The sequence below is a fragment of the Lepisosteus platostomus genome, chromosome 4 (assembly GCF_059453375.1).
Source record: "Lepisosteus platostomus isolate fLepPlt1 chromosome 4, fLepPlt1.hap1, whole genome shotgun sequence".
Lineage (NCBI taxonomy): Eukaryota > Metazoa > Chordata > Actinopteri > Semionotiformes > Lepisosteidae > Lepisosteus > Lepisosteus platostomus.
Window position 1 is genome coordinate 1,486,799 of NC_142614.1, and position 14,035 is coordinate 1,500,833.

General features: G+C 51.9%; 1 protein-coding gene across 1 annotated transcript in view; it reads left to right on the forward strand.

Moving 5' to 3' along the window:
* Positions 1-14,035, forward strand: part of nova2 (NOVA alternative splicing regulator 2) — a 55,462-nt gene that overhangs the window by 10,649 nt on the left and 30,778 nt on the right. Inside the window, exon 2 of the mRNA XM_088627384.1 lies at positions 202-345. Coding sequence (XP_088483510.1) covers positions 202-345 — 144 coding nt within the window. The remainder of the gene's footprint in view (positions 1-201; positions 346-14,035) is intronic.

The following is a 14,035-nucleotide window of genomic DNA, read 5'->3' on the forward strand; positions in this document are numbered from 1 at the left end:
ACCACCCGAGGTTTAACAGCGATTACCTCCTGTTTAGGCAGGAAGACTGAGTCCTCCTTCTCCAAAAATGAGAACAAGATTATTATGCTGCAGAATCAGCCCTTTTGCTAAATCTCTGCATATTTGAACTGCTTGGTTGTCCCAGTTCTGGTTTTCATGCTCACCTGTAATATGTGCTCTCCTGGTTTCTCCCATCTCCAGAGGAGGGCGAGTATTTCCTGAAGGTACTCATCCCCAGCTACGCGGCCGGTTCCATCATCGGCAAGGGGGGCCAGACTATTGTCCAGCTGCAGAAGGAGACCGGAGCCACCATCAAGCTGTCCAAATCCAAAGACTTCTACCCAGGTAAGAGAGCGATACGGAGAAGGGGATTAATCTCCTGAAGTACAACTGTACCCTTTGGGTGCATGAGGGTATTAACAGCTGTGCCCAACAGGGAAGCTGTCTGCGCGATTAGAATTCAGTTCCAGTGAAGAAGCACAGCAGCTCCCCTGAATACTGCTAGCAGCCAGGTCAGCGGTAATGAAACCTGGGGTCAGTTACTGTACAAGCATTTGTGTTGTCCAGTTCTAGCAGTGGACAGCGGTGTGCGCGGTGGTGAAGGCAGAGTGAAACATCAAGCACAGGGAGTCCATGGCTGTAAATGAAGAGCTGAGGTTTGATAGAAACCAGCACCTGCAAAGCCTCAGCATGGGAAAACTGCACTAATGAACTGGTTACCACAGACGGTTACCGTGACCCCTGCACGCGACACACTCATTTTACCTCCATTGTGAACGAAAGGCAGCTGATTCTGGCTCCTTGGCACAAACGAGGGAGCAGAGGGTGTTTTCCTGACGGGTCCGCTCCGTGCTCAAGCACGATCAGATCAGCTGAATTCTGTGCTTCTGTCTTTGCGTCTGTCCATTTTGCCCCCCCACCATCTGAACTGCTCAGAGAGTGTTGAGGAGGAATGTGTGAACTGTGTCCCGGCCTCGCCCCCGGTTCATCCTGGGACACACATCTCCCCTTTCCTGGCTACTCTCCGCCTGTCGACGACGTTACAGCTGCTGTTTCCAGAGACCTCTGTGACGTCTCTGCCCAGCGGCTGAGCTCGCAGAATGAGCAGCACCTTGGAACAAGCGCGTTAGAGCGCCCTGTGCTCTCGTCCACTGGCAGCACAGAGCACGTGTTTACAGGAAACACAATGAAGGAGACCTGGGAGAGGCTCCAGCACAGAACTCCTGCCTGAATTCGAATACAGATTCCTGTGTGACTGAGTTTCCTCCCTTCGCTAGTCAGCCAAGCGGCTCGGCGAACCATCTTTCTGCATTCGATTCCTGCCCTGGTTCTGCAGGCCAGCATGGCAGATGTCAGATGGGGGGCTTTGTGATATTCTTTGGAGCTGGCAGTCCTGACTTGCCCGTGCTGAAGAACGAGCTATTTGATCGCTGGTGAAGTTGGCCGTGGATGTGCTCTGTGCGCCTGAGAACTATCCAGAACAAATGGAGGGTGGAGGATCTTCCTTCCGAAAAAGGCGGGGGAGGGGGGGCATCTGTATGTAAATGAGAAGATGCTCTTCCTGGGCTGCGGCTGGCATGTGGTGATGACTCCAGCAAAGCTGAGGGCTGTGTGTGCGTGCGTATGTCCAGTACACGTGTGTGTGCATGCGTGCGTGAGTGTACCTGTGTGTGTGTGCATGTGTGCACGAGTGTGTGAGCATGTTCGTGCACACGTGTGTGCACACGTGTGTGCGTGTGTGTGGCAGCAGAGATTCAGTGTGCAGCACAGGGAGTTAGCTCACCAGCTCTCCCTGGTCCTGGTCTTGACTGTCAAGGGCACCTTTGCTGATGTAGGAAGAGGGCTGCAGCAGTAAACAGGACTCCTTCTGATTGAGGGGTTTGCCGCAATATTTAATCACATTATGAGCTTCTGGCCACTGTGGTTGGGCCATATTTTTAAATCGATTGCTCAGGTACCAAAGAAGTACCAAAATGCAGGGTATTTCATGTTCGAGATTTTGTGGCGAGTGCTTTCCTCTCTGTAGCTGGTTGCAGATCTCTCTTCAGCTCAGTGTCATCCATCACTCCAGGTTTCTCATCTTTTTTGAAAGCAACCAGATTTCAGCAGCGTCTCCTTCCACTGAAAGGGAGAGGGCTGAGGACTGTGTGCTTATCCAATACTGGCCGTGCCCTTGTCTCAATGTCACAAGCAACAAAAGGATGGAAAGTCCTTAGAAAATCAAGCGGGGTCAAACTGGCAAAGCGTTTTACCCAGATGTGACATTTGCAATAATTATTATTGGTACAAAAAACAAAATAGCACCATGTCCTTCACAGTTGTTTTTTAACAGTTTTCTAACATCATCTGACTTCTATACTCATCAAAAGCATGTGTCTGATGGCTGGAATTAGAGGGTGGGCGAAGTGGACAACACTCTTCCTGAAGTGCAGGGATATCTTTGGTCCTGTGTGACTTTCCAGCAGACAGAAATGTGTGGAAGACCGATGTTGTATTCTCCTGGCATTCTTCATTTTCACATTCGGAAGAGGTTGACTTGGCACGTCGCATGACAGTAACCTAAGGCCCCTCTGGTCATCACCCTGTCGATCTGAGTGCAGAGGAATATTAAACCTTTATCTTAATCCTGCGCTGTGATTGCGTTTTTCAGTATTTAATTCCCAGCCTAGCTCCCTCGCATTTATAGACATCACCGGTTTCTGTGTTTTAAGAAGATTAGTGCTTAAGCTTTTTTTTTTTCAGACCCAAGGATTAAAATGTGTAATGTTGCATATAACTTGTGGACTGAAATGATTTTTTTTCCTCCTAAATTTATGCTCCCAAGAAAAATGGCTTGAATTTACATCATCTTCAAAAACACAGCTCTGCCTCCTCTATCTGGTGCTTGAATTCTTCCCCAGCAGTCAATAGAGTCCAGTTTAAGAAGAGAGAGACACACAACTACAGCTAAGGGGCTAGGGCTGTGATGGGCAGCTGTGTCATGAGTACAGCGTATCTTTTTCCCTCATTGGACACCATAGCGCACCCAGGCCTTCCCATATTATCACACCGTACTGCCTAAGTGGCTTCAAAAAGGCAAAGAAAGAGCTCTCCCGAACTCCTCCTGCTCAGAGTGCCCAGGAGTTCAGCAACAGGGTGAATGAGGGTAGTAGTACCAATGGGGTGAATACACCAGCTGACGATTTCTCAGCAGCCAATCAAAAGCCACCATGCTCATGAGTACAGGGCCGTTACCCATAACCCCCCACGCAGGCGAAGAGGTCAGGTGCAGCACTGATTTTAAACACTGCAAGAACAGCAATATCCTAAGCCTGCGCTTATTTATTTATTTTTTCCATTTATGACCACTGAAATCCAAACAGAGACAACTGCGTTTGACCAGATTCATCACATTAATAGTACTTTTTGTGAGCCATGACAATAAAATAGGATGCTATTTTTACAAATGCACAAATGTTCTCATGTCTTGAGTGCCAGACCTTGTTATTTAAAATCAAAATTGAAGTGTTGAAGTGGGATAATGTGCAGTTCGGGGAGCCGTGGCAGCTCAGACAGCCGGGGTGTCCGGCTCCTGACCGGAAGGTCCCGGGATCAATCCCAGGTAGGGGCAAGCGATGGAGCTCTTATTCCTTCCAGGCGGCTCCCAGGTCACTCGGCCTGCTGAATGAGGACCTGGGTTAATCCTTCTGGGGGTAACAGGCTGGCCGGAGCGTGCTGCTGACCACATCACCCCCACCTCCAGTGTCGGATGGTTGAGAAAAATGGTGGCTCTTGCCCCCCCATTGCCCCTGGGCCTTGATGGCCTGAAAGGGGACCTAACCTACCAACCTAATGTGTAAAGCATAAACAGTGCAGAATATATTTGCCCTGGGACAGTGCTTTGATGCAATTGACCCAAAAACACTTTAGGGGTGTTAGGGGTGGGGTTTCTAAATAAGCCCGGCTATATCAAAACCTGAAACCTCATTCATCATTCTGTCACTGTGAAGATAACAAACATGATTAACTCCCAGTTAAATTCGCTGTCTGGGGAGTTCTTTACTATAGGGTGTTTCTCCTACTGGGGGTACAATTGAAACAGGGCTCACATGAACTTTAGCCTGTGAAAATAATTACATTTACGCTGCATATTTTATCACTGGCTCATGTGCTAAGGTTTGCTTTGGTGCCTGAGATTGTGCGTATTAAAGCAAAACTGCATAACGATATGAATGCAAACAAGAACTTCTGCAGGCGGGAGGAGGGGCCACTTGCATCTTGAAAAGGTACCCTAGTTCATTCATCATTTACCACAGTAATTTCGTGGAAGATGAATAAGGTATCTCCTGCAAAACGTATGTTTTGTCACTGCAGCCACACAAATATTCAAAACACAGCTATGTTTCCAACCATAACTCTAAATAGCACAGTTTTAGTCTGTATATAAAAATAATGCATCTAACCAATGTATCGACAGTCTTGCTTCTTTTTTGACTGTAATAATAATTATAATAATAATTACTTACACTTATATAGCGCTTTCCTGGACACTCCACTCAAAGCGCTTTACAGGTAATGGGGATCCCCTCCACCACCACCACCAGTGTGCAGCCCCACCTGGATGATGCGACGGCAGCCATAGTGCGCCAGAACGCTCCCTACACATCAGCTCTCAGTGGGGAGGAGAGCAGAGTAATATAGCCAATTCATAGATGGGGATTATTAGGAGGCCATGATTGGTAAGGGCCGATGGGAAATTTGGCCAGGACACCGGGGTTACACCCCTACTCTTTTCAAGAAACACCCTGGGATTTTTAATGACCACAGAGAGTCAGGACCTCGGTTTTACGTCTCATCCGAAGGACGGCGCCTGTTTACAGTGTAGTGTCCCAATCACTATATTGGGGCATTAGGACCCACATGGATCGCAGGGAGACTGCCCCCTGCTGGCCCCACTAACACCTCTTCCAGCAGCAGCCTTAGTTTTTCCCAGGAGGTCTCCCATCCAGGTACTGACCAGGCTCACACCTCCTGAGCTTCAGTGGGTTGTAATGTGGGTTGTGGAGCGTAAACTATATGTAAATGCCTCAGATTATGATTTTTGTAATTGATTGTTTCCGTAGTTATATCTGAGTACAGGGAATTGCATTCAGACCCCAGAGCAGGAGGCACGAGTTTGCCCAGAGGGTGGTGGGAGTGTGGAACAAGCTGTGCCGTCGTGTGGTTGAAGCTGACGCTCCAGTGGGTGAGATCCTGCTGGGAGGGAGGAAGGGCTCCTCTCGAGTGCAACTGGTCTCACATCCCGACACTGGGGATCTGTAAGCAGGTCTGAACTGTCACTGGCTGCACACTGGAGGCACGGGGATGTGTACAACCCGTCGGTCCGGTCGAGTTCGGGAGTCCTCCGGGCCCGGCAGCTCTTGAGCCGTGACGCGGAAGTGAGCAGCGGTTCCCAGGGGAACGCGCTCCAGGCTGTGCCACGAACCCACCCCCCCCCCCCCTGCTCGGGGCCGTCCGGGCCGCGGGTCCTGGTTCTGATGGCGCCTCAGCTGACGGAGCCCTCTCCTCGCGCGTGTCCTCCTTTTCAATCCAGTCCGAATCCGCCAGGGAGCAACGGGACACGTCGGACCCGCCTTTGAAATGCGAGCAGATATTTCGTCTTGACTTGACCCGTCAGGTGTTATTCAAATGACCTAATTGTACATTTATTGTATTAGTCTGGCAAATATATATATATATCAACCCCAATCGATTAGAGGCAAATGCAATCTGTTCAGGAAATCTACGTTTGCATAAAAAGTTCCAAGTTACTGCAGTGCCTGCGTCTGCTGACTTCTGTGCTTGGTGTTGTCATACTGCACTAGAACAGTCTTATGTCCTTTCGTGTGTGCTCATTGCTGCTTATTTTAAACGTAGCATGTCTCCGGTTATGTCTTCCTACAGTACACACGTTTCTTCCAGTGCGAGCATTGTGAGATGACAGACCCTGTCTGGACCGTAGTTTATTATTAATGTATTTGGCTGATGCTTTTTATACAAAGTGACTCGCGTTTCTAGCGATTTATACGGCAACACATTTTACTGGGGCAGGTTGAGCGAGGCGCTTCAGTCATTCCGTAAAACACGCACCGGTCAGAGCTTGAATAAAATACAAAATCCTGTTTCGTTCTGCAACCCTCCGACGGCACGCGCAGGCTGATGTCGGGCGAGCTGCGGCGCGCGGCTGCGGACTGAGGAGCTCGGGCCGCTGCGCCGCTCCTCCGCGCGCCGGTCGCCGGGTCCAGATCGCAGCTGGTTCGTCACGATTCAATTCGATTGATTTTTATATAGCGCCCTTCACAACGAGGTTGCCCCAAGGCGCTTAAATCAAAGCAAGGGAAAACGACAGTATGTCTGGCATTAGCATGTAACGCTTACGGCCGACAGGCACTGTGTAAGAGCCGGCGTACCAGAGCGGGTGACGTCACCGCCCTTCCCTGTGATAGCAGGACCACAGCTACTGGACTGTAGAGAGATCTCTCTTTGGCTCACCGTGCTGGGCTCCTGCTGAGTGACCTGGGTTCGAGTCTCCTACTGCGGCAAGGGCGCCCGCCTGAGCCCCCGTTGCGTTACAAGCAGCATATATCAGACAGCAAAATACCGTAACTAACGTTGACGGTTCTTTGTAAAAAAGATTTAGAACAGCACCGCTCCGAAGCAAGGCTAACGTACATTTAGTGCGTCCAGCCTGCAAAAGCAAGGAAGCGGACAGCAGAGTTCTGCTCTTACACACACACGCCGGTAAGGACAACTCCGAACAGATACATGTCGATACTCACACGCACAGCTTTAAGTGGAAAACGTTAAAGGAGAATTATTGCCGCATCAGAATTCTTACACCTTATTGATCGTAGCTGAAACAGTCTTGTTTTTCCCACCCTTTATTTGTACATCGCTGTCGCTTCGCGGGCAGCAGGTACACAGATAGCAGCTCCCGACCCGGTTCAGGAAAACCTTGGCTAGAGTGTCTGCATTTCACTGACGCAATCTAGCTTTTAACCAGCTCGCTCCTCTTGGACCAAGCTGTACCAGAACCCAGTGAGGTCCAGGTCCACCCGTGTCGGGCCTGTGATCGGGGCGCCAGCAGGTTCCGGGGTGTCGGTCTGAGCGAGGCGCGGAGGGGGGGACGGGAAGGGCCTGTGATGCAGGAGAGGGGGGGCAGCGGGCCTGGTTACCGAGAGCCTGTCGCCGGCCAAGGGGGCAGTTTGACAAGACCGGAGCGCGGGGAGAGCCGTTTGTTTCTCGCATTAAAAATAATAACGGATAACCGGCGGCTCCAGAAATAGCTGTGCCTCGAGCGTCTCTGCCCTGGTTTCGGCTCGCAGTCTTTCTCACTCCGGCGGCGCAGTTCATCGCAGTCCGGCTGTTCCTACACGCACACGGTGCCAGGGCCGCCCAGACGGCTGCAGGCGCACCTCAAGCAGCGACAAGACGTATTTCACGTCGTGCGCGGCGCTCATCGAGAAACGCCAGTCGCAAGTCACGCTGTCCAACGTGAAGACCTGTTAAGATTACAATTCTGTCCCCGTGGCGGGCGTCTCGTCGCAATTAAAATGGCTTTTCCTGCGGAGGCGGCTCCGAGAACGCAGGGCGAGGCGTAAGAGACCGAGCTTATTCGCTTTGACCTGGGGTTCGCGCCCTTTGCAGGTCTCTGTGCACTTCCGCTGAAAGACAAGAACCAGTTTTCAGTCCCTGTTTTGTTTTGGTATTTCGTAAGCCAGTGTACATAAGCACAGAACAAACACAGAAGCGGGGGAAACGGGGTTGCGTCTCTCCCGTTGTCCTGGGGATCACGCCCCACGCAGCTGCCCACGGCGCGGGGCGCTGGACTGCACCCGGACACGTGAAGCTGAAGGAGCTGCGGTTTGTGTGGAGAGGCATACCGAGGACAGAGGGGTCAATGATGGGGCGAAAACAAATCACTGAAAACAATGGCGTGTAGTGGATCACTCTGAATGACAATGGAGTCTTTGACATTGTCATCGCATCACCCCGAGGGGGGGGGGTGGAGAGGGGGGGGGTGGGGCTGCCGGGCTTTTCCGCTGCCCTCTGCCGGGGGCGTGAAGGAGCGCGCGTGGGCGGCTTGGAGGCGGGGCCCACAACCACGCGCTTGGAATACTGGGCTTCAGCGTTGCCACGGAAACCGGCAGGCTAATATTTCAAGGGTCACTTTGTGCTGCACTGCGCATTCAAAAATAACAACAAGCATCGCAGTAAGACTGTCAAAGTAAAACGAGGTTTCGTTTCTCGGTTACTGCAAGGCTTCACCATTTACAATCCAGGCGGAGGCCAGTCGCAGCTCCTGACTGTTTGGCGTTGAAGATCCCCTGGCTCCGCTGGGGCGTTGACATCGGTCCTGGCTAAAGCGCACTCAGGGCAGCTGTGGCACAACGCCCACATAGGGGCGGCGCTGCACTGGGGAGCGTAAGGTGCTCTGGGAGCCTTTTGACATGGAAATCCTCTCTCGGCTTGCACAGTCTGGGCTTCCTTAGACTCTTCCTTACTGCCGGAGACAGTTTCTCACTGGTCTGACCTGCTGTGTCGCGGGCCTGCGGGTGCAGAATGGCTGTCATGTGTCACCCACGTGGGTGCCCATGCTGTAGACGTGCAGCGTGCTTTGGGTTGAGCATGCAAATCGAGCAGTGGATCACTCGTTCTGTGCGTGTAGTCGTGTCTGCTTGTAACAGCAGTGTTGAGGTGGAGCGAGATGTTGAGGTGTGTGCAGCTTCACTCACTCACACCAGCGGAGCAGGCGCAGCAGCTTTCTGGAGCAATGGCAGAAGGTCATGCTGGAGCCTGATATTCATCCGCTCAGGCAGAGATGTTGTGGGAGTCCTGGGTACCCCAAAAACCTTCGCCCAGGCTGTAAGGGAAGAGGGCAGGTGTCTGCTTTCAACTATGAACATCCCACCTTCTGAACTCACAGTAGCTGCTGCCCAAGAGGACACAAGTCTATAAACAAGGCCCTGCCAGGGAAACACAACTCTGACTTACGTCATGGCCTAATGACTTTTATACTCACCCTCAAGAGCAACAGAAACACTGTATCGCAATATTTCCCTCCCTGAACAATAAAATGTATTTTTCCTCCTTCCGCTCGTCAGTTAATCTGCTGTGTGTGTCTTTGATCAGCAGCCAAGCGCAATCCTGTGGCAGAGATTTCTTTTAGCCTCTGTGCAGGATTCCATTCGGGAGGACAAGGCTTTGTTTGATGTTTTTCCCATCGTTTTTCTCTGGCGTGGGCGCTTGTGTTTCTGCGTGCCAGTTAAGTCAAGGAGAAGGGGCTGCATTATGACAGCTGCAGTTTTTTCGGATCGTTTCAGAAGGGAACAAGGGAACAAGAGCTACAGAATCGCCCCGCCACCAGCGCGGGCGGCTCCACACCCACTCCGCTTGATACCTGCAGCAGAGATCTTCCTGATCGCTGCCCACAGCTGCTCCGGAGGTGCACTTTCTTCCATCAGAGCCAACAGGCGAGAGAAGACGATTCCCAGCCTCCCCAGCAGACTCTTCTCTCTCGCTGTAACGTCTGAAGCGCTGCACTCCTCCAGGCAGCAGGAACACATGGGGGCTGTGCCAGGCGGGGGCGGCCTCCTCCCTCTGGGCTCCTGAGGGCAGCGAGAAGGTGCCCGGTCTGTTCAGCGGGGGGCACAGGGGTCTGAGGCTGGAAGGAAGGCGGGTGCAGGGAAGGTACAGGCGGGGACCCTTGGGGACAGATGTAAGAGGGGCCCAAGCAAACACTTCCTGCATTTTGATATTGCAGCCTGTTCAAGACAGATCGAGCACCTAAGGGTGAGGTTCTGGGATCACTGCGGTCTGCAGCTCTGGGTGAACACAGGCCGGTGTCTGAGCCACACAGGAGGGCCGGCCGCCGCAGTGAGGACTCGCAGGCAGGCAGCTGCAGAGGTGCTCCAAGCGCTGACAAGCAGGGGAATTCAAAAGTGGATCTGCGAAGAGAGATGTAGTAAATGTGACTGGCACACCGCTCTCAAGGTTACAAGGCTGTTTCTCAGGGACTACTAGGGTAACCCACTTGACGGGTTAAAGAAGCAGATGATCGATCACCTTCTGTGTATAAACCTTGAAGCAGACAGAGCACCTGTGTGGGTTTGATAATATTACAGAAATGTACCGCTCTCAATCTGTGCTATCGGAGTGGCTAGAGCTCTGAATAATATCCCTTTATTAACTAAGAGCTCATTTATAGTCTTGCAGTTCACATGCATTTTGGTATCTACAAACTGGCAGCACATGTCCTAAAAAGCAAACCCCTGCGATGGCCCAGCTGGAGCCCAGAACCACACGGGTGCCGATGTTTTCAGCCATGAGTGAGATCTGAGGCCTCCAACTGCATAATCTGATTACGTGTCCATTCCTGAACAGCTTCACTGACAGCGCGGGGTGATGCGTCAGAGCGAGGCTGAAAAGTGGGGAAAGCTGGACCCGTGTGCCAGTGGAGGAGCCCAGAGTCACATGTCTGCGTGTGTGACCGCCAGCTGTGAGCAGGGCTGCAGGGACGGGGGGGACAAGGGGGGCTGCAGGGACGGGGGTGATGTGGGGGTGACAGGGGGTGATGGGGGGCTGCAGGGACGGGGGTGATGGGGGGTGAAGGAGCTGTGTGATCCCAGGCAGGGGTGCTCTGTCGTTGACAGGCCCTCTCTCCCTGGACAAGCCACCTCTCCAAGCACCCCTCCCCCCTGGTGCCAGCCCACAGGCCCCAGCCACACTTCCTGAACCCAGCGCTGACTGAGCTGGCAGCTGCCTAGACCCCCCCCCCGGCGATTCAGCCTCCACCCCATTATCTCTAATCCCCGCTGAAAGTTTTCCCATTCTGATGATTAATTTCCCTGATGGCTGACAAAGCCATCAGCTGTTGGAACGGTCCTCTCCGTCACACAATCTGCCTTCTCGTTTTAATTGCGCCGGATCGGGGACGGCTAATTAAAAAGAAGCAGGTCTGGAGGGGGGAGGGGGAGGCCGGCGGTCATGCCAGAGCTCGGGAATCGGCTCGGGAATCGGGGCACCTCTCTCCAGCTGCGCGGCGCCTCGAGAAGGCCTGGTGACTGGCGGGGGACGTCCTGACGCCACCGTCCCCGTAGGGCAGTCGAACCCGGAGTGTGAGCAGCTGGGAGGGCTGGTGGCTCACAGGTTTCTAAGTGGAGAAATTATTTCTGGAAACATGTTTCCCCCTTTAGGCCTTCCAGGTTGAGGCGGGGACTTGTGCGAGGCGCAGGCACGGTTCTGAACGCTCTGACGCCATTCTGTTACCCAGGTGACCAATGGAAAGCCACCTGAAGCCCTCAGACCACAGCTGGCCCGAGACAGCTCAGTTGGTTGGCCTTGATTTGGCCTCATGCTGTTTTGCAGGGCAACTTTCTCTTTCAGGAGCTATACAACCTCTGAGATACAGATTTAAAGTATTTATGTGCTGGCTCCCCTATAGAACTGTAGTTTTGTTAATCAAGGTCAAAGCGTGATGAAGCACGAGGAGGTAACCATAAGCACCATAAACCATGGTGTCAAGTATGCAAAATCCTAGTGTGATGAGCAAACCCTAGTCTGGCAAAGCAGAGTAACTGTAAAAATATGGTAAAATCATAGGAAAGCTGCAAAATTACAGCACGTTACTGCGGTAAACTTCCATAGCTGCTGTAGAGTTTGGCGAATCGTACTCCAATGTGTATGTGCACATGTGTAAGACAGCTCACAGGTGGACGACTGCGTAGTGAAAGGCACTTCTCAGCTCAGCTCCTGACAGCGGGGATGACACAGGGTGCATTTGGGAAGGCAGAGAATTCAGACCCTGGCTTGAATAGGGGTGGTGTTGGGGGAGTGTTATCCACAATGTAGCTTGAAAAGCCACATGTAATCCTTATCTCTTTGCATCTGTATACATTTGAATACAACTGGTGGGCCATCATAAAAAGGCGAAGAAGGAGAAAAGAAAAAGACGTTTTATATAGCTCCCCTAAAAGCAATCATCTCAAACAAACTGCACTATCCGTCATGAAGCTGGAAATAAGGTGCAATGACTTTCACAGAAAAGATCTCCCAGGGTTACTTTTCACATTTTTCACTGTTTGTTTGTTCTCTCTGGAAACAGCTTTGTCCAGCACCCCCCCCGGTAATTATGGCCTCTTTCCTGCCTGCATCAGCTCCCACAATGAAACTTCTGAGGAAGGGGACCAGTGGGGAGGGGTGGATGGTGCACATGCGGTTGTTGACAATAACATCTGTCTGACCGCCCCCGCCCCTCACAGGCGCAGAGCAGTCCAGGTTCAGAGGGGCATGATTTCAGGTCAGTCTCAAGCCCAGCGACCCTCTGAGCATCCCTGCCAGTGTCTCTGCGCAAGACTGAGGAACTCAGCAGACCCTTGTCTTGGAACTCCCTCGGCATATCGGACATAAAACCATAAAAATATCTGTGGCCAACGCCGTACTGGGGGCGCCGGTATCGTGATCTCCTCTCTCTCAGGTGCCCCGTCGAATCTGGCTGGTTACCAGACTGCAATGGACCTTGCCAGAAGTTGCATTATAGAAACCGACACCCATTGAGCAGGATGATCACAAGCTGTAACACTGGGTGCGAATTTACAGGATTTTCAAAGAGCAATGTTTGCTACCCATTTGCTGAAAAGAAAAAGATTGGACTCGACCAGGGCAGGGTACCACGTAAGCATGGAACGGATAAATGAATACGTGTCTCTTTCCTCTGAAGGTAGTCGGGGAAAATGCACCGTTGTGCATTCGGAATTGGAAACAGCCAAGAGCATTTAGCTCTGAAAATGGCGTTTCTCCGTTTCTCTGCAAGATCCTGCCAAAATGCAGGGCTGGGGAGGGAGGAGTGCCAGAGGAGCGGAAAGCCTTTAAAAAACCTAAGAGGCTGTCAGACTGTTTGGTCATCACATCAACAAACCGAAACACAAACACACCACTGCCGAGTCTGCCGCGCTCACAGGGACAGGGTGGCTCTAAGCGGCCCTGGAGCTCCAGAAATAAGCACAGTGTTGTTTTACACTTGTGTTTGCGAGCAGCAGTCCAGCTCATTGCGCCCTGCACAGCACAGCTTCTCTGAGCTCCCACAGCAGGTGAATGGAAGTGTGTGTTTGTAGCAGGGCCATTACAAGTAAACGCAGAACGTGGGGCCCGTTCGGAGGGCCTGAAGGACACTGGGACGTTGTGCTTTGAGCCAGGAGAAGAGCAGAGAGCTGGGCGCTCTTGACACAAGACCAGAACAAGGTGACAGTGACCCATGAGCCAAGCGTGGACAAACTGATACTCTTGGAGCTCTCCCAGGCTGTGGTGCTTGACAGCTCTGACAGGCGTCTCAGCAATGTCGACAGGTGCGAGTGGGGCGGCCTTGTGATATCTAATGCCGCTTGTGTGAGGCACAGGCAGAGTTCAGAACGCCCAGACGCCATTCTGTTACCCAGGTGACCAATGGAAAGCCACCTGAAACGCCCTCAGACCACGGCTGGCCCGAGACAGCTCAGTTGGTTGGCCTTGATTTGGCCCCATGCTGGTGAAAGAGCAATGTTCCCCTTGAGCGCAGTGATGCAATAATTACCACTGTGCTGAAATTCAGAGACTCTGTCTGAGGGTTCGTAGACTCCACAACTCACACCATTAAAAAATAACATGACTTAAAAAAACTGAAGTGTTGCTTCAAAGGGTGTTTTCACAATTAGAATAAAGTACTATTTAGAACAGGCAGAAGGCAGAAAACCACAGGAATGTTTGCAAACCAAGCCACCAAAGAAAAAAAAGGTCAAGGTCACATTTATTTTGCAACCGTCTCAGATAATTTCTCCTTCTTGATGGTGCAGAAGGGCTTGTCCTTCATCCTGCATTAGTTCCTTAACTTCAAAGTTTTGTGAAGGCTAGGTCAACTGAGTACCACCCTGGTGCCACATCCTGGCACTCTGTAGGGCCGGAGGTGAAAGGAAGGCAGTGCAGGAGCAGAGTCAAGCTGTCTTTGTCTGCGCTTAGTCTGTCGCCTCTTCTCTGATACTAATGA